Source organism: Aotus nancymaae, unplaced genomic scaffold (genome assembly GCF_030222135.1).
Source record: "Aotus nancymaae isolate 86718 unplaced genomic scaffold, 86718_ANA_hifiasm-v0.15.2.pri h1tg000030l, whole genome shotgun sequence".
In the NCBI taxonomy this organism is placed as follows: Eukaryota; Metazoa; Chordata; class Mammalia; order Primates; family Aotidae; genus Aotus; species Aotus nancymaae.
In genome coordinates this window covers 23,995,767-24,014,623 of record NW_026988443.1, presented here as the reverse complement: position 1 = coordinate 24,014,623, position 18,857 = coordinate 23,995,767, and the positions used below count along the sequence as shown (strand labels likewise).

The window sequence follows — 18,857 nt, the reverse complement described above, 5'->3', positions numbered from 1 at the left end:
AACCTCAATCTCCCAGGCTGAAGTGATTCTCCTGCCTCAGCCTGCCGAGTAGCTGGGATTACATACACACATCATCACAGCCTGCTAATATTTTTGCATTTTTAGTAGAGACAGGGTTTCACCATGTTGGCCAGGTTGGTCTTTAACTCCTGACTGCAAGTGATCCACCCACCTTGGCCTCCCAAAGTGTGGGGATTACAGGTGTGAGCCATGACACCCGGCCTTGTTTTTTGAGACAGAGTCTTGCTCTGTCGCCCAGAATGGAGTGCAGTGGCACAATCTCGATTGATTCCTGCCTCTCAGGTTCAAGCAATTCTCGTGCCTCAGCCTCCCAAGTAGCTGGGATAACAGATGGACAACACCACACCCAGCTAATTTCTTGTATTTTTTAGTAGAGACGGAGTTTCCACATATTGCCCAAGCTGGTCTCAAACTCCTGAGCTCAGGCAATGCACCTGCCTTAGCCTCCCAAAGTGCTGGGATTACAGGTGTGAGCCATTGCACCTGATCTGAGAGATTTTTTTTTTTTTGAGATAGAGACTCACTCTGTCGCCCAGGCTGTGGAGTGCAGTGGTGCAATCTCGGCTCACTGCAACCTCCACTTCCTGGGTTTAAACCATTCTTATGCCTCAGCCTCCTGAGTAGCTGGGATTACAGATGTTTGCCACCATGCCTGGCTAATTTTTGTGTATTAAGTAGAGACAGAGATTTCACCATGTTGGCCAGGCTGGTCTGGAACTCCTGACCTCAAGTGATCCACCCACCTCGGGCTCCCAAAGTGCTTGACCCCTGAGATTTCTTTGTCTGTTTTGGATTGTTTCCCCTGGAGAACCAGAAAAGGAAACCGCCGGGCACGGTGGCTCACGTCTGTAATCCCAGCACTTTGGGAGGCTGAGGTGGGCGAATCACCTGAGGTTGAGAGTTCAAGACCAGCCTGACCAACATGGAGAAACCCTGCCTCTACTAAAAATACAAAATTATCTGGGCGTGGTGACACATGCCTGTAATCCCAGCTACTCGGGAGGCTGAGACGGGAGAATTGCCTGAACCCTGGAGGAGAAGGTTGCAGTGAGCCGAGATCATGCCACTGCACTCCAGACTGGGCAACAAGAGCAAAACTCTGTCTTAAAAAAAAAAAAAACAGAAAAGGAAACCAAATGTGATTGTGTGAGTGAGTGTGTGTGTGTGTGTGTGTGTGTGTGTAGAGCAGGCACCTGTGAGACGTGACTTTTTTTTTTAAGTATAAATTCCCCTTCTAGTAAGAGGAGTGGCCCTTTTTTGATGGGATAACATCTGGGGCTTATTAGCAAAGATCTGAGCTGACACAGGTGGCTTATTATGTCTTGGTTCACTTAGAAACCTTTTGGATGGCTATATATCCACTATCCACTCCAATTTATAAATAAGTCAGTAAAAAATTCAATATGTTGATTTTGTTTTGGGAGGCCGAGGTGGGTGGATCACCTGAGGTCGGGAGTTCGAGACCAACCTGACCAACATGGAGAAATCCTGTCTCTCCTAAAAAAAAAAAAAAAAAAAAAAAATACAAAATTAGCCAGACATGGTGGTGCATGCCTGTAATCTCAGCTACTCGGGAGGCTAAGACAGGAGAATTACTTAAACCTGGAAGGCAGAAGTTGCGGTGAGCCAAGATCGCACCATTGTACTCCAGCCTGGGCAACAAGAGCAAAACTCCATCTCAAAAAAAAAAATTCAAACAACTGGTTGGGCACAGTGGCTCATGCCTGTCATTCCAGCACTTTGGGAAGCTGAGGTGGAGGATCACTTGAGGCCAGGAGTTTAAGTCCAGACAACATAGTGGGATTTTATCTCTACCAAAATTACAAAAATTAGCCAGGCATGGTGGCATGCACCTGTAGTCCCAGTTACTTGGTAAGCTTCGGTGGGAGGATCTCTTCAGCCTGGAAGGTCAAGGATGCAGTGAACCATGTTCGTGCCACTGCACTCCAGCCTGGGCAACAGAGTGAGACTGTGTCTCTAAAAAATAACATAAAATTAAAAAATTCAAACAACATAAAAGTGGCCTATAACTGCAGCTGGATTTAGGGATGGAGAAAAAGCCAGGGATGTTTATGGCCCAAATTACTAAGCAGTAAAAGGCATTGCCCACTTCAACAGCTAAGAGAGAGCTGTACCTCTCCCTCCATCGTTTCCTCTCTTGCATTTGTCCCTCTTCCAGGCTAAGGCTAATCCCCTCACCTGTGCTTTGGATTGCATCTACCCTCACCTTCCTAGAAACTGTACAGGAACTGATTACTCTTTCTACCTCTTGTGTTTTCAATATGTCCCTCTGAATCAGATCCCTCCCATTCACTTTTTTAAATGCTCAAGTCTCTCTCATTATTAAAAGAAATGCCACTGGGCCAGGCACAGTGGCTCATGCCTGTAATCTCAGCACTTTGGGAGGCTGAGATGTACAGATCACCCGAGGTCAGGAGTTCGAGACCAGCCTGGCCAAAATGTCGAAGACCCGTCTTCTACTAAAAATACAAAAATTAGCTAAGTGTGGTGGCATGCACCTGTAATCCCAGCTACTCAGGAAGCTGAAGCAGGAGAATCGCTTGAACCCGGGAGGCGGAGGTTGCAGTGAGCTGACATCGCGCCACTGCATTCCACAGCCTGGGTGACAGAGCGAAACTCCGTCTCAAAAAAAAAAAAAAATCAGCTGGGCATGGTGGCGTATGCCTGCAGTCCCAGCTACCCAGGAGGCTGAGGCAGGAGAATCGCTGGAACCTGGGAATTGGAGGTTGCAGTGAGCCATGATCATATCACTGCACTCCAGCCTGGTGAGAAAGCGAGACTCAGTCTCAAAAAAAGAAATGCCACTACTCAACTCTGTTACCTTACCTCCAAGGACCACTCACCTTTCTACTCCTCTTCATAACTTCTTTAAAAGCTATTTACTCAGTTTGCCCATAATTCACTTCATGTCCGCTCCTCAGCCCTCTGCAATCTGCCACTGCCATCAAATCGTTATACATCGCTCCCCAAGGGCATCAATTATCTCCATAATGCTAAATCCAATCTCCTTTTTTGGCCTTTGGTACTTGTACTACTAATTGTTGGCTGTCTATCAGCTTCTATTTCTCTATTTTTCTTTATAGGCAAACCCCAATTTTATTCAGATTTCTACTGTGTTCTAATGTGTTTCAGGGAAGGGTACTCCCAACTTATGGATAGACAGCTTCTGGGCCAAGCAGAGCATGGGTTTCCCCTGGTGATTGTTCTGGTTCAGAGTGGACATATGAGCCAAACTGGCTCAATCAGGTTAAAAAAGATCTATGACTGGAAAGAGAAGACACCTCTCTGTCACTCTTGCTCTCTCTCTTTTATGTAAGATATTTATTTCATATTTATTGTAGTCTTAGTGGCCATGTCCTATTAATTTCAGCATAAACCATCCCAACTGATACAATCACTCCTACTGACTTTTCCTCCCATTGAAACACTCTTCCTTTGGCTTCCATGGCCCTTGCCATCCCCACCAATCCCGGTTTCCTTTTACTGCTCTAGCTACTACTTCTCAAATTGCTAAGTTAGGGATGGGGGGATCGGTTTTTTTCACACCAGGATGTTGTTAAGTGTAAAACTTACATTAGAGCTGGCTTTCTAAGAGGCTCCCTAATAGTAATTTAATAAAGCTAGGAGGACAAATGGCTCAATAAATAATAAATTAAAAAATCAATGTTGGCTGGGTGTGGTGACTCACGCCTGTAATCTCAGCACTTAGGGAGGCTAAGATGGGTGGATGACGACGTCAGGAATTCAACATCAGCCTGGCCAAGATGCTGAAACCCCGTTTCTACTAAAAATACAAAAATTAGCTGGGCATGGTGGCACATGCCTGTAATCCCAGCTACTCAGGAGGCTAAGGCAGGAGAATCGCTTGAACCTGGGAGGCGGAGGTTGCGGTGAGCCAAGATGATGCCACTGAACTCCAATCTGAGTGACAGGACTCCATCTCAAAAAAAAAAAAAAAAAAAAAAAATTGGCATTATAATAAGGTGAACACTGGTAAATACAACCAGTGTTGTATTTATCCATTTTGTGTAGGTAGTACAAGCAGTGTACACGTTACTCACTTTGTGTCTATTTATTTATTTATTTTTGAGACAGGGTCTCACTCTGTCACCCAGGCTGGAGTGCAGTACGGCAGCCTGAACCTTCAGGGCTTAAGCAATCCTCCTACTTCAGCCACCTGAGTAGCTGGGACTATAGGCATGCGTCACCATGCCTGGCTATTTTTTAAAATTTTTGGTAGAGACGAGGTCTCCCTGTGTTGCCCAGGCTTATTTTATTATTTATTTATATATTTTTTTAGAGACATGGTCTCATTCTGTTGCCTAAGCTGGAGTGCAATGGTGTGATCATAGTTCACTGCAGTCTCAAACTCCTGGGCTCAAGTGATTATCTTGCCTCAGTCTCCCAAATAGCTAGGACTACAGGTGTATGCCACCATGCCCAGCTCATTTTTTTTTTTTTTTTAATAAAGATGGTGTTTTGCTGTGTTACCCAGGCTAGTCTCGAACTCTGGTGTTAAGTAATCCTTCTGCCTTGGCCTCCTAAAGTGCTGAGATTACAGGCATAAGTCGCAGTGCTTGGTCAACTTTGTATTTCTTTAAATGAGAACTGCTGGTGGTTATCAGTGTGTCACGAAGAACAAAGAACCGAATGACAGAGTTGTATGCTACAGATCCTGTTTCTGGGCCTCTGGGGGGCTCTGTTTCTAGCAAGGCCCCTGGCCAATCTCTCCAGGAGTCATAGGATTATGTGTGTCACTCAGAGCAACCCAGAAGGGAGTAGGTCTTTCATGTTAGACCTGGCCTGACTACCCAGGACTGTCTCAGAGAAAGGCTGGGGCATCCTTCCCAGTGAAAGAACATAGGAAAAATCAGCCCATCAGGTATAAGCAACAGGCTCATCATGCCCAGGGTCACAAAGAACATGACACTGTGTTCCTCTCTGATTGCTATTTGGTCAAAGGCATCAAGTAGGTCTTACTTATTTTTCTTTTATTACAAAGCACAGCACTTGGTAAATACTAAAACACTCACCAAATATTTATTAACTTAATAAATTAGACTGATATTGTATGTCCTTCAGAAGTTTAACCTGGTCATAAAAATGAGTCATTAAGAAAAATTCAGGGGCTTAAGGCTCTGGTTTTGGAGTCCAAAAAGGCCCCAATTCAAGTCCTAACCATACTAACACCAGTTCCCTTATCTTGAAAATACAGGTGACAACATCTGCCCCAGAGAGTTGTATGTGAAGATTAGGCGATGCCTGTATTTCATTTATGCCTTATGACAGCCCTGATACATCCCTATTATTATTTTGGTTTCTGTCCTTCCTACTTTAAAGATAAGAGCTATGCTTACCTTATTTTATTACAGCTAGTAAAAGCACAGAGTATACACAGAGAAATATTTGCCAAATAGATGGGTAAAAAGAACTCAAGAATTTCTAAGAAATGGTGAAAAATATGGCCACAGAAACTGTTTCCTCATATATTTTAACAATATAAATCCTTTTAAATGCTTGTTTTTCTTCTCTTCTCCCAGATTTTCTTCATTTTTATTAATCTAATTCCTTTATTTACTGCTTCTTAGTCTTCATATTACCAAAGCTACAGGTATATAAAGTACCGTCATAAAGTTCTTGTATGATTTAAAAACTTTAATGGCTTAAATAATTGGTATGATGAAAATAAGTCTTTAAAAAGTATGCTATATGGCTGGGCAAGTTGGCTCACGCCTGTAATCCCAGCACTTTGAAAGTCCAAGGCAGGAGGATGATGAGGTCAGGAGTTCCAGATCAGCCTGGCCAACATAGTGAAACCCTGTCTCTACTAAAAATACAAAACTTAGCTGGGCATGGTGGTATATGCCTGTAGTCCCAGCTACTCAGGAGGCTGAGGCAGGAGAATTGTTTGAACCAGGGAGGTGGAGGTTGTAGTGAGCCGAGATCACACCACTGCACTCCAGCCTGGACAACAGAGCAAGATTCTGTTTCAAAAAAAAAAAAAAGTATACTATACAATTTTTAAAATACTTTCAAACCCTATGACAACTGGAAAATGGCTTTATGTACTTGAGGAAGTGAGCTGCACTCTATGCCTGTTTATCTTGAAGTTCATATTCGCAAGAAGGAAAAAGTCCTTCTGTACCAGAGGGATCACTGATTAGTTCTACTGTAACTATACCCTAATCAAGGTTTAAAACGAAATGAACATTAGGAAGATTGTGTATTGTATTTACTCGTCACATTTAGTAGGTATTCACTGAAATTTTTCTAGATGAGCAAACTGTAACCAAAATGTACAGAGCAAGGAACAGCTTAACTGATTTCTTTGTGCCAACTATAATTTCAATAGACAATTCTGAATTTCCCAACAATTTTTTTTTTTTGAGACAGGGTCTTGTTCTGTTGCCCAGGCTGGAGTGCAGTGATGTGATCACAGCTCACTGAATCCTTGACCTCCCAGGCTCAAGCAATCCTACCACCTCAGCCTCCTGAGTAGTTGGGATTACAGGCATGCTCCACCAGGCCTGGGTAATTTTTGTATTTTTTTTGTAGAGATGAGGTTTCGCCATGTTGCCCAGGCTGAGCTCAAGTGATCTACATGCCTCAGCCTCCCAAAATGCTTGTATTATAGGTGTGAACCACAAGGTAATATTTTTATATAAATATGTAATATTGGCCGGGCGCGGTGGCTCACGCCTGTAATCCCAGCACTTTGGGAGGCCGAGGCGGGTGGATCACGAGGTCAAGAGATCGAGACCATCCCGGTCAACATGGTGAAACCCTGTCTCTACTAAAAATACAAAAAATTAGCTGGGCATGGTGGCGTGTGCCTGTAATCCCAGCTACTCAGGAGGCTGAGGCAGGAGAATTGCCTGAACCCAGGAGGTGGAGGTTAGCAGTGAGCCGAGATCGCGCCATTGCACTCCAGCCTGGGTAACGAGAGCGAAACTCAGTCTCAAAATAAATAAATAAATAAATAAATAAAAAATAAATATGTAATATTTATATATATCTTAGGGGTACATGCGATATTTTGTTACATGTGTAAAATGTGTAATGATTAAGTCAAGGTATTTAGGGTATCTATCACCTTGACTATTTAACAATTCTATGTGTTGGGAACATTTTAAGTCCTTTCTTCTATTTGAATTATACAATGTATTATTGTTAACTACAGTCGCCATACTCTACTCTTGAACATTATAACTTATTCCTTCTTTCTAACTGTATGTTTATACCCATTACCCAACTCTTCTTCATAGCCCCTCACAACAAACCCATCCCAACAGTTAGTATTTATCTTCTACTCTCTACATCCATGTGATCAACTTTTTTAGCTCCCATATGAGTGAGAACATGCTATATTTGTCTTTCTATGCCTGGCTTATTTCATTTAACATAATGACCTCCAGTTTTATCCATGTTGCTACAAAAGACATGACTGCATTATTATTTTGAGATGGAGTTTTGCTCTTGCTGCCCAGGCTGAAGTGCAGTGGGGTGATCTCAGCTCACCATAAGCTCCACCTCCCGGGTTCAAATGATTCTCCTGCTTCAACCCCCCAAGTAGCTGGGATTACAGGCATGTGCTACCACGTCCCGCTAATTTTGTATTTTTAGTAGAGATGGGGCTTCTCCATGTTGGTCACGCTGGTCTCAAACTCCTGACCTCAGGTGATCCACCCTCCTCAGCCTTCCAAAGTGCTGGGATAACAGGCGTGAGCGTCACATGGCCTGACTGCATTACTTTTTACGGCCAAATAGTATCCCATTGTGTAAATATACCATATTTTCTTAATCCATTTGTCTGCTGATGGACACTTAGGTTGATTCTATATCTTTGTTATTATGAATAGTGCTGTAATAAACATGGGTGTACAGGTATCTTTCTGATATGCTAATTTCTCTTCTTGTGGACAGATAGTAGTAGGATTGCTAGATCATAAGGTAGTTTTTTAGTTTTTTGAGAAATAGTCATACTGTTTTCTGTGATGGCTATACTGATTTAGAGTCCCACCAACAGTGTATAAGAGTTCTCTTTTCTCTGCATCCTCACCAACATCTGTTATTTTTTGTCTTTTTAATAATAGCTATTCTAACAGTTACCAAGGTGATATTAAAGTACAACTATATGGTTTTAAAAGGAAGTTGATGTAAAAAAATACAGCTATTCCGGCCAGGCACAGTGGCTCACGAGGTCAGGAGTTGGAGACCAGCCTGGCCAATATGGTGAAACCTCGTCTCTACTAAAAATACAAAAAAACTAGCCAGGCGTGGTGGCGTGTGCCTGTAGTCCCAGTTATTCGATGAGGCTGAGGCAGAAGAATTGCGTGAACCTAGAAGGCAGAGGTTGCAGTGAACCAAGATTGCACCAGTGCACTCTAGCCTAGGCAATAGAGGGAGACTCCGTCTCAAAAACAAAAAACCAAAAAAAAACAGCTGTTCCAATGCAAGACACCCCCCGCAAAAAAAATACAGCTGTGAATAAGAACAAAAAAGTTTAAAATTTCCATAAAACGTTTTTTTTTGTCTATTTAAAAATATAAAGAACCAGCTGGTCCTCACTCTTCCTTTCCTCTAGCCATCATATTTAAACAACTATGAGCCTGGGAAGCTTTTACCTGCAAAATGAAATTTAGCTGCTAGACTCCAAAAAAAAAAAAATGAACTAAAAAATGCTGAAAATCCAAGCTGCGTTCTTCATTTTGGAAAGCATATCCCCTTGAATTCTTGAGGATGATACAGTGACCCTAGATGCCAGCAAAGGGCATGAGTGTGCTGGCCTAACCCCTCGGCTGCCCACAGGAACACAGAGCATCCCAGTGTGATTCTGGTATAAGCCACCACACCCCAATTCCAACACTGTATTTTTTTCAAACTTTGTTTACTCTTTTTTTTCCAAGAGAGATGAGGTATCACCATGTTGCCCAGGCTGGTCTTGAACTCCTGGACTCAAGTGATCTGCCCACCTTAGCCTCTCAAAGTGCTGGAATTACAAGCATGAACTACTTTGCCTGGCCCAATACTGATTTTTAATTTCTTTCTTTCTTTCTTTTTTTTTTTTTTTTTGAGACAGAATCTCCCACTATTGCCCAGGCTGGAGTGCAGTGGTGTGATCATAGCTCACTGTAGCCTCTGCCTCCCAGGTTTAAGCAATTCTCGTGCCTCAGCCTCCCGAGTAGCTGGGACTTCAGGCATGTGCCACCATGGTCAACTAATTTTTGTATTTTTAGTAGAGACGGGGTTTCACCATGTTGGACAGGCTGGTCTCAAACTCCTGACCTCAGGTGATCTGCCCACTTCAGCCTCCCAAAGTGCTAGGATTACAGGCATGAGCCACCATGCCCGGCTGCCTGTATTGTTAAATAAAGGTTTTTATTTTGTGCAAAGCCAAAAAGAATTTTAAAAAAAGAAAAAAGTTTGCAAACACACACACATATATATACACACACATATATATACACATATACATATATAAACAATACCCCAAATTCATGACAACTAGCCACAAGAGGGCGCCTCCACAATGGAAAGAAACCACCAACCTTATTTCCTTTAGGTGCTTATTTGAATAAGCGTTGGACACACAATTTCAAACTTTTGTAGAGAAACTTCTATTTCAAATCATTTATTTTTCCATAGCCATAAGCTTGCTAGATACTCATATTTTAAGGGCTATCCATGGCTTAGATTCATTCTTCTTAACTGGAGAGTCCATGTATCTAGTACTTGGTAAATGAGTCCTTACATTACTTTTAAGAGACAAGTTTTCACTATGTTGCCCAGGCTGGAGTACAGTGGTTATTCACAGGCTTGATCATTGTGTGCTACAGCCCTGGACTGCGCTCAAGCAATCTTCCCACCTTAGCCTCTGGAGCAGCTGAGACTACAGTGTGTACCACCATGTCTGGCTAATTTTTTTTCATTTAATTAAATTAATTAATTTATTTTGAGACAGGGTCTCACTCCCATCACCAAGGCTGGAGTGCCGTGGCACTATCACAGCTCACTGCAGCCTTGACTTCCTGTGCTCAGGTGATCCTCCTACCTCAACTTCCTGAGCTGGTGTCAGATGTATGTCACCACTCCCAGCTACTTTTTTGTATTTTAAGTAGAAATGAGGTTTCACCATGTTACCATGGCTGGTCTCAAACTCCTGGGCTCAAGCAATGCGCCAGCTTCAGCCTTCCAAAGTGCTGGGATTACAGGCATGAGCCACTGTACCTAGCTTCATTTTTCATTTTAGAGATAGGGTCCTCAATTTATTGCTCAAGCTGGTCTTAAAACTCCTGTCCTCAAGCAATCCACCTGCCTCAGCCTCCTGAATAGCTGGGATTATAGGTGTGAGTCACCTTGCCTAGCTAGTCCTTACGATATGCTATTAAATACAGATTAAATGAGAACTGGCACAATGGCTTGTGCCTAGGAGGCTAAGACCAAGAATAGCTTGAGGCCAGGAGTTAAAGACCAGCCTGGGCAACATAGTAAGACCTCATCTCTAAAAAAAATAAACTGAAGGCCGGGGAACAATGGCTCACGCCTGTAATTCCAGCACTTTGGGAGGCCTAGGTGGACAGATAACCTGAGGTCAGGAGTTCAAGACCAGCCTGGCCAACATGGTGAAATCCCGTCTCTACTAAAAATACAAAACTTAGCAGGGTGTGATGGCAGGTGCCTGTAATCCCAACTACTCAGGAGCCTGAGACGGGAGAATTGCTTGAACCTGGGAAGCGGAGGTTGCAGTAGGCCGAGATCATGTCACTGCACTCCAGCATAGGGGATAGAGCAAGACTGTCTTGAAAAAAATAAATAAATAAACTGAAAAGGCCAGGTGCCATCACCTGTAATCCCAGCACTTTGGCAAACTGAGGCAGGAGGATCTCTTGAGGCCAAGAGAGTTTGAGACCAGGCTGGGCTACGAAGTGAGACCCCATCTCTCCAAAAAAATTTTTTTAAATTTTGGGTGCTGTGGTGAGCACCTGTAGTCCTAGCTACTAGGAAGGCTTAGGAGGGAGGATCACTTAAACACAGGAGAGTTTAAGGCTGCAGTGAGCTCAGATCACGTCACTGCACTCCAGCCTGCGTGACAAAGCTAGACTCTATCGAAAGAAACGAAAGGAAAGGAAGGGAAAGGAAAGGAAGGGAAAGGAGGGAAGGGGGAAGGGGGAAGTGGGGAAAGGAGGGAAGGGAGAAGGGAAGGAAGAAAGAAAGAAATGCTGGGCAGCTACTCCAGAGGCTGAAACTGGATCTCTTGATCCCTAGAAGCTCAAGGCTGCAATAAGCTATGATGGATCATGCCACTGCACTCCAGCATGGGTGATAGAGATCTCCACTCTTAAGAAAAAACAGATGAACTGTAAAAATGCCATGTTCTACATATGGTATTATAAATGTGCTTCAAGTCATGTATCAGGCTTTAAAAAACTGCTAATAAAATAAGAGAAACCAGGTTTCTTTCTGTCATCATCACTTTTAGTTGCCACATTTTAACACATTTTAAACTCTGGCACAAATGATAATAGTTTAAAACAGATTATGGTACAGTCATGCATCACCTAATGACAAGAATATGTTCTGAGAAATGTGTAATGCATCATTAGATGATTTTGTGATTGTATGAACATCATAGAGTGTACTTACATAAGCCTAGTTCGCACAGCCCACTACACACCTAGGCTATACGGTATTGCCTATTGCTCTTAGGCTACAAACTTATACAGCATGTTACTGTGCTGAATACTATAGGCAACTGTAACACAATGGTAAGCATTTGTGTATCTTTTTTATGAGATTGAGAATTGAGATGACACCACTGCACTCCAGCCTGGGCAACCAGCCCTGGTTGCCCAGGCTGGAGTGCAGTGGTGTCATCTCAATTCACTCAGTCTCTTGAGCAGCTGGGACTATAGGCGCACACCACTATGCCTGGCTAATTTTTTTTTTTTTGTATTTTTAGTAAAGATGAGGGTTTCACCATGTTGACCAGGCTGCATTTGTGTATCTTAACATATGTACACTTAGAAAAGCTATAGTAAAAATATTGGAATTATGATCTGATGGGATTGCTGTTGTATATGCAATTCATCACTGAAATGTCATTATGCAGTGCATGACTATATAACAGCTCCATTTAATTACTATTAGAAATAAAAAGTAAGCATCTCTACCTAGAGAAACTTCCTTGATCAGCTCAGCAGCAGCATGGCAACCTTGAACAAGTATCCTGGTCCAGGATGATAGATCCCGATGTGTCTCCACCCTGAAGAGATGCATCTCAATGCCCTGTCGAGAGCCTGTCCTGGTAGCAAACGTAAGGTCAGATCCAAGGGATGGGGATCGACATCCAGAGCCAGAATGAACCAACCTAGGACCACAAACAGAGCAGAAATCAAAAGTAACTATGGCATTATCAGAGAAAAATGTCAGGGATTTGTGCTCATTGATAAGCAGAAACTTATAAAAGCCATCAGCAGTTTTTGTATATATACATTTCAAAGTAAGATTATAGTCTATGAAATAGAAACCATTCTGTTTTCCTATAAAATGACCCCTGGTATCACAGTAAGACAAAATACTAGTATTGAACTCCTGGGCTCAAATGATCCTCCTGCCTCAGCCTCCCAAGGTGTTGGAATTACAGGCGTGAGCCACCGGAATCTGGCCAAAATACTTAGCTAGGTGAACTGTGGTCCTAATTTTCCATGAGCTCCTCTATGTTCCCCAGAGGTTATGTGTATCAAGAAGTTATTATTTTGATTAGGAAATAAGTAAATTAACAGTAATAACTTCAGAGGAAAAATATGCTTCTGTGAGGAAAAATATGCTTCTCTAAGAAAAAATGGATCGCTAACTGCATTTCAAATATTTCAGCCAAAGAGCTTAAAATGTAGGTATTTTTTCTTTAATCAGGCTGACTATATATGGCTTGTAAAAATGTACGTATTTTTAACAACAATCTCTTGTCCAATCACCAAAGAACTTCTAATGGCAGAAGGCAGTGAATATCTCTTCTGGGGAAATGCAGAGTGGTTTCAGTTAGTAAAGATGCACAGTGAACATAAAGTCAGGTTTTATCTAAAAATTCATGCTGCTTTTTTGCATTTGTCTCTAGAATTCTTTGACCTATGAAGAAATGTTACGTGAAAAAAAAATTCCAGAATAAAACTGTCTTTGTTCACAAATGACATGACTCTACATTTTTAAAATCCCCCAAAATAGACAAATAAAACATCTGCCTGATGCATGCAGTGGCTCACACCAGTAATCCCAGTACTTTCAGAGGCTGAGGCAGAAGGATCACTTGAGCCCAGGATTTTGAGACCAACCTGGGCAACATAGGGAGACCTTATTTTTACAAAAAAAAAAAAAAAAAAAGCTCAGGATGGTGGTGTGCACTTGTGGTCCCAGCTACTTGGGAGGCTGAGGTAGAAGGTTGCTTGAGCCCAGGAGGTCGAGGCTGCTGTGAGTCATGATTATGCCACTGTACTCCAGCCTTGGCAACAGTGAGACCCTGTAAACAACTCCTAAAACTAATAAGCAATTATAGCAAGGTTCCAGGATATAAGGTTAATATACAAAAGTCAGTTGCTTTGAACAATTGAAATCTTAAATTAAAAAGATAACACCATTCTTCCTTCAGGTCCAAATAAAAAAAAGCCACATAATACCGTTTACATCAGTTATCATAAAATGAAATGCTTAAGCATAAATCCAACAAAATATGTATAGAATCGCTATGAAAAAAACTTCAAAACTTTCCTGAAAGAAAGCAGATGATCTAAAAAACAGATATTTTATGCTTATGGGTAGGAAGACTCAATATTAAGATGTCAATTCTCCTTTACGTGATCTATAGATTCAATGCCATCCCATTAAAATCCCAGTAAGTTATTTTGTAGATAGTGACAAACTGATTCCAAAGTTTGTATGGAAACTCAAAAGACTCACATAGTCAACATAATACTAAAGAAGAACAAAAGTTGAAAATACATCTGTGTACTGGCACCTCTAAACTTTACAGAAATCAAGCCAGGTGTGGTGGCTCATGCCTGTAATCCCAGCACTTTGGGAGGCTGAGGTGGGCAGATCACAAGGTCAAGAGATCGAGACCATCCTGGTAAACAAGGTGAAACCCTGTCTCTACTAAAAATACAAAAATTAGTTGGGCGTGATGGTGCACACCTGTAGTCCCAGCTACTTGGGAGGCTGAGGCAGGAGAATTGCTTGAACCCGGGAGGCGGAAGTTGAGGTGAGCCGAGATCGCACCATTGCACTCCAGCCGGGCAATAAGAGCGAAACTCTGTCTCAAAAAAAAAAGAAAAAGAAAAAAGAAAACTACAGAAATCAAAACAGTGTGGAATTGGCAACAGAACAAATAAACTGATCAATGGAACAGAATAGACAGCCCAGAAATAAACCCACACAAATACAGTCAATTGATCTTTGACAAAGACACAAAGGTGATTCAGGCCATGTGTGGTGGCTCATGCCTATAATCCCAGCACTTTGGGAGGCCAAGGTGGACACATCACTTGAGGTCAGGAGTTCAAGATCAGTCTGGCCTACATGGTGAAACCCTGTCTCTACTAAAATACAAAAATTAGCTAAGGGTGGTAGTGGGCGCCTGTAATCCCAGCGACTCGGAAGGCTGAGGCAGGAGAATTGCTGGAACCCAGGAGGCAGAGGTTTCAGTGAGCCGAGATCTTGCCACTACACTCCAGTCTGGGTGACAGAGTGAGACTCCCGCTTTCAAAAAATAAAAAAAATAAAAAAAGAAACAAAAGTGATTCAATGGAGAAAGAATGGTCGTTTCAACAAATGCTGCTAGAAATAAGTAGACATCCATATGCCATAAAAAAAAGCAGACCATAAATAAATAAATAAATAAATAAATAAATAAATAAATAAATAAATAAAAGGCTGGGCGCGGTACTCACATCTGTAATCCCAGCACTTTGGTGAGGCCAAGACAGGCAGATCATGAGGTCAGGAGATCGAGACCATCCTGGCCATCATGGACCCTGTCTCTTTTTTATTTTTTTTAAAAAAAGCAGATCTTATATACTTGTCACAAAAATTAAATCAGAATGGATCCTTCACCTAAGTGTAAAACATGATACTAAAATTTCTACAACATAGGAACAACTCTTAAATGATCTAAAAGGATATAACACCAAAAGCACAATCCCTGAAGAAAAAAATTGGTAAGTTGGACTTCATTAAAATTAAAAACTTCTGATCTGCAAAAAATACCATTAAGAGAATGAAAAAATAAGCTGCAGACAAAAAAAGTTTGCAAAACACGTATCTGATAGAAGACTGGTATCCAAAATATACAAAAAACTCTTAAAACTAAACGATAACAACCCAGTTAAAAAATACGCAAAGGACCCATTTCTTGGTATATATCTAAAAGATCTTGAAGATATTTGCACACCTATGTTCACTGCAGCGTTATCCACAATAGCAAAGAGATGGAGGCAACCTAAATGTCCCACATGGCAGACAGTTCACTGAGAAGACAATTTGATATAAACATACAATGGATCACATTATTCAGCCTAAAAAAGGAAATCCTGACATAATCTACCACACTTAGCCAGTCACAAAAAGATAAATACTACATAAGTCTACTTACATGAGATACCCAAGGTAATCATACTCATAACAACAAAAGGTAGAATGTGGTTACCAGGGGTTGAGGGAGAGATAGAAATGGAGGGAGAGTTGTTGTTCAATAGATATAAAGTTTCTGTTTTGCAAGATAAAGTTCTGGAGATTTGCTACACAACAATGTGCATATTGTAAACACTAATCTACTGTACACTTAAAAATAATTAGATGGTAAATTTTGTAAGTTTTTTTAAATAAAAATTTATCTTCTCTGTCATTCATGTTATGAGTTTTTTAACACACACACACACACACACACACACACACACACACACACAATGTTTGGAATTAGTAAAACTGAAACAAAAAATAGGCAAATGATCTGAACAGAAACCTCACCGAGAAGATGTCCAGACCACAAATAAGAATACAAAAAGATGCTCAACATCATATGCCATTAGGGAATTTTATTTCATTTATTTATTTATTTTGGGACATGGTCTTGCTCTGTCCCCAGGCTAAAGTGCAGTGGCACAATCTTGGCTCACTGCAACCTCCACCGCCTGAGTTCAAGCAATTCTCCTGCCTCAGCGTCCCAAGTAGCTGGGATTACAGGTACGTGCCACCATGCTGGCTAATTTTTGTAGTTTTAGTAGAGACAGGGTTTCACCATGTTGGCCAGGATGGTCTCTAATTTGCGACCTCAGGTGATTCAAAGTGCTGAGATTACAGGTGTGAGCCACCATGCCTGGAGGGAATTTTAAACAAAAACAATGAGATACCACTATACACCTATTACCATGGTTAACATTTAAAATACAGATAACACCAAACGCAGATGCCACCATTCCTGGTGGCAGTAAAATGGTATGGCCATTTTGGAAGACAGTTTGGTGGTTTCTTACAAAACTAAACACCTTCTTACCATATGATCTAGCAATTGTGTTCCTTGGTATTTACCCAAATGAGCTGAAAACTTACATCTACACAAAAAACCTGCACACAAATGGGTGCAACTAGCAAAATGTCCTTTACTGAATGAAGAGTGTAGGATGAACAGGTTTGTAGGGGAAGTGCAAGATTTGTTTTTACAGCTATTGAGTTTAAGATAGCTATTATAAGTCTCTGTCATGTCTAGTTGCCTACTCAATATCCAATCTTGCATTCTTCCTTAAAAACAGAAGACTGCTTTTATCCTGAATAACAGTATGCACAGATAAAAGACTATTTCCCACATTCCTTGCAGAGATGTCCCTTGAGTTGTACACTGACGTTACTGGGTAGGATTTCCAGAAAAGCCCCACAGAAGGGGAATAAGGCAGCAGGTATGTATCATTTTTGTCCTTCTCCCCAGTTTCCTCCTGTCTGCAATTTTGGATATGATGGCTGCAGCTTCCAGTAGCCATCGTGAGTCATGAGGCAACCTTGAAGGGTAGAAGCTGCTTTGCCAAATACACCAGACTTCTGTTACATAAGAAAGAAACAAACTTCTATTTTGTTTTATTATTTCTAGTTACTTCTACTAGCAGCTTAATGTGATTCCTAATGGTTATAAATATGCAAATAATGTTAAATAAATCTGTGATTCAAGAGCAGTATGTAGGGCTGGAGATATAAATTTGGGAGTTGCCAGGGTCCAGGAGGTATTTGAAGCTCTGGTACAACATGCAATCACCAGGGGACAGGGTAGTTGATACAAAGAGGTCTGAGCCCTGGGCACTCCAATGTGTAGAGGCCAGGAAGACAAAAAAGAATCAACCAAGGGGAATGAGAGTGTAGCCAGGGAGGTAAGAGGAAAACTGGCAGAGAACCAAATAATGCCGGGGGGAAAAAGCACAAAAATAGAGTTGCAAATAATGGATAAGCACAGACTGAAAAAAAAAAAAAAGAGTCACGGAAACATTTTTTCAACTGTTTTCAGTAATTATATTGTTGGTGACAGTGTTATAGTAATAACAGTAGTACTATTCTTATACAATAGTGTATGTAATGTGGGGAAAGCAAATGAGTAATTATGTAATATTTAAATTTGATCATCTCTGGTGCCCCTGAGATATGGAATAGGTTGTGAGAAAAGGAAAATCAGATGTAAAATGGAAGAGGTTCAGTTAAAACAGCGTGTTCTTAAATTTAAACTGGAAGTAACTGAACACACACACACACATACACACACACACACACACACACACACCCCACTTCCCACCTCTGTCCATCAATAAACAATGACCAACCCCAATAGCAACAAGTGTCCTTAGTGCCCAGATTGAAATCACCCCCTCCTGTAAAAAGATGGTGAGGCTTCTTAGAAAATGACTCTAGGAAAGAAAATATATAAGACTGGAATATTGGCTGGGTGCGGTGGCTCACGCCTGTAATCCCAGCACTTTGGGAGGCTGCGGCAGGCAGGTCACAAGGTCAGGAGTTCGAGACCAGCCTGGCCAACATGGTGAAACCACATTTCTATTAAAAATACAAAAATTACCTGGGCACAGTGGCGGGTGCCTGTAATCCCATCTACTCGGGCGGCTGAGGCAGAAGAATTGCTAGAACCTGAGAGGTGGAGGTTGCAGTGACTCAATATCATGCCACTGCACTCCAGCCTGGGTGACAGAGCAAGACTCCATCTCAGGGAATAAAAAAGAAATAAAGACAAATATTCTGTCATACCAGATAGCATGGTAACTGTCATATACTTTTATATAAAAACTCCCTCAAAAAGACTCAAGAGTCCACCTGAAGAGGCTCTTACTGGCCAAAGATGGGTCACAGTTTGAGCGTCAATAAGGATAAACTACAATGGATATTAAATCCACACATTCACAATAACATTTTTTTTTCTGAGACAGAGTCTTGCTCTGTCACCAGGCTGGAGCGCAGTGGCACGATCTCGGCTCACTGCAACCTCCACCTCCTGGGTTCAAGAAATTCCCCTGCTTCAGTCTCTCAAGTAGCTGGGACTACAGGTGCACGCCACCATCCCTGGCTAATTTTTTGAATTTTAGTAGACGGGGTTTCACCATGTCGGCCAGGATGGTCTCGATCTCCTGATCTCGTGGTTCACCCGCCTTGACCTCCCAAAGTGCTGAGACTACAGGCAGGAGTCATTGTGCCCAACCCTGCAATAACATTTTAAAAAATTATTTAGGTGGGCAGATCACTTCGGGTCAGGAGTCCGAGAGCAGCCTGGCCAACTGGTAAAA

General features: G+C 41.7%; 1 protein-coding gene across 1 annotated transcript in view; it reads right to left on the bottom strand.

Annotated features, from left to right (window-relative positions):
- SNTB2 (syntrophin beta 2) overlaps positions 1-18,857 on the bottom strand; it is a 125,857-nt gene that overhangs the window by 10,317 nt on the left and 96,683 nt on the right. Inside the window, exon 5 of the mRNA XM_021672549.2 lies at positions 12,213-12,409. Coding sequence (XP_021528224.1) covers positions 12,213-12,409 — 197 coding nt within the window. The remainder of the gene's footprint in view (positions 1-12,212; positions 12,410-18,857) is intronic.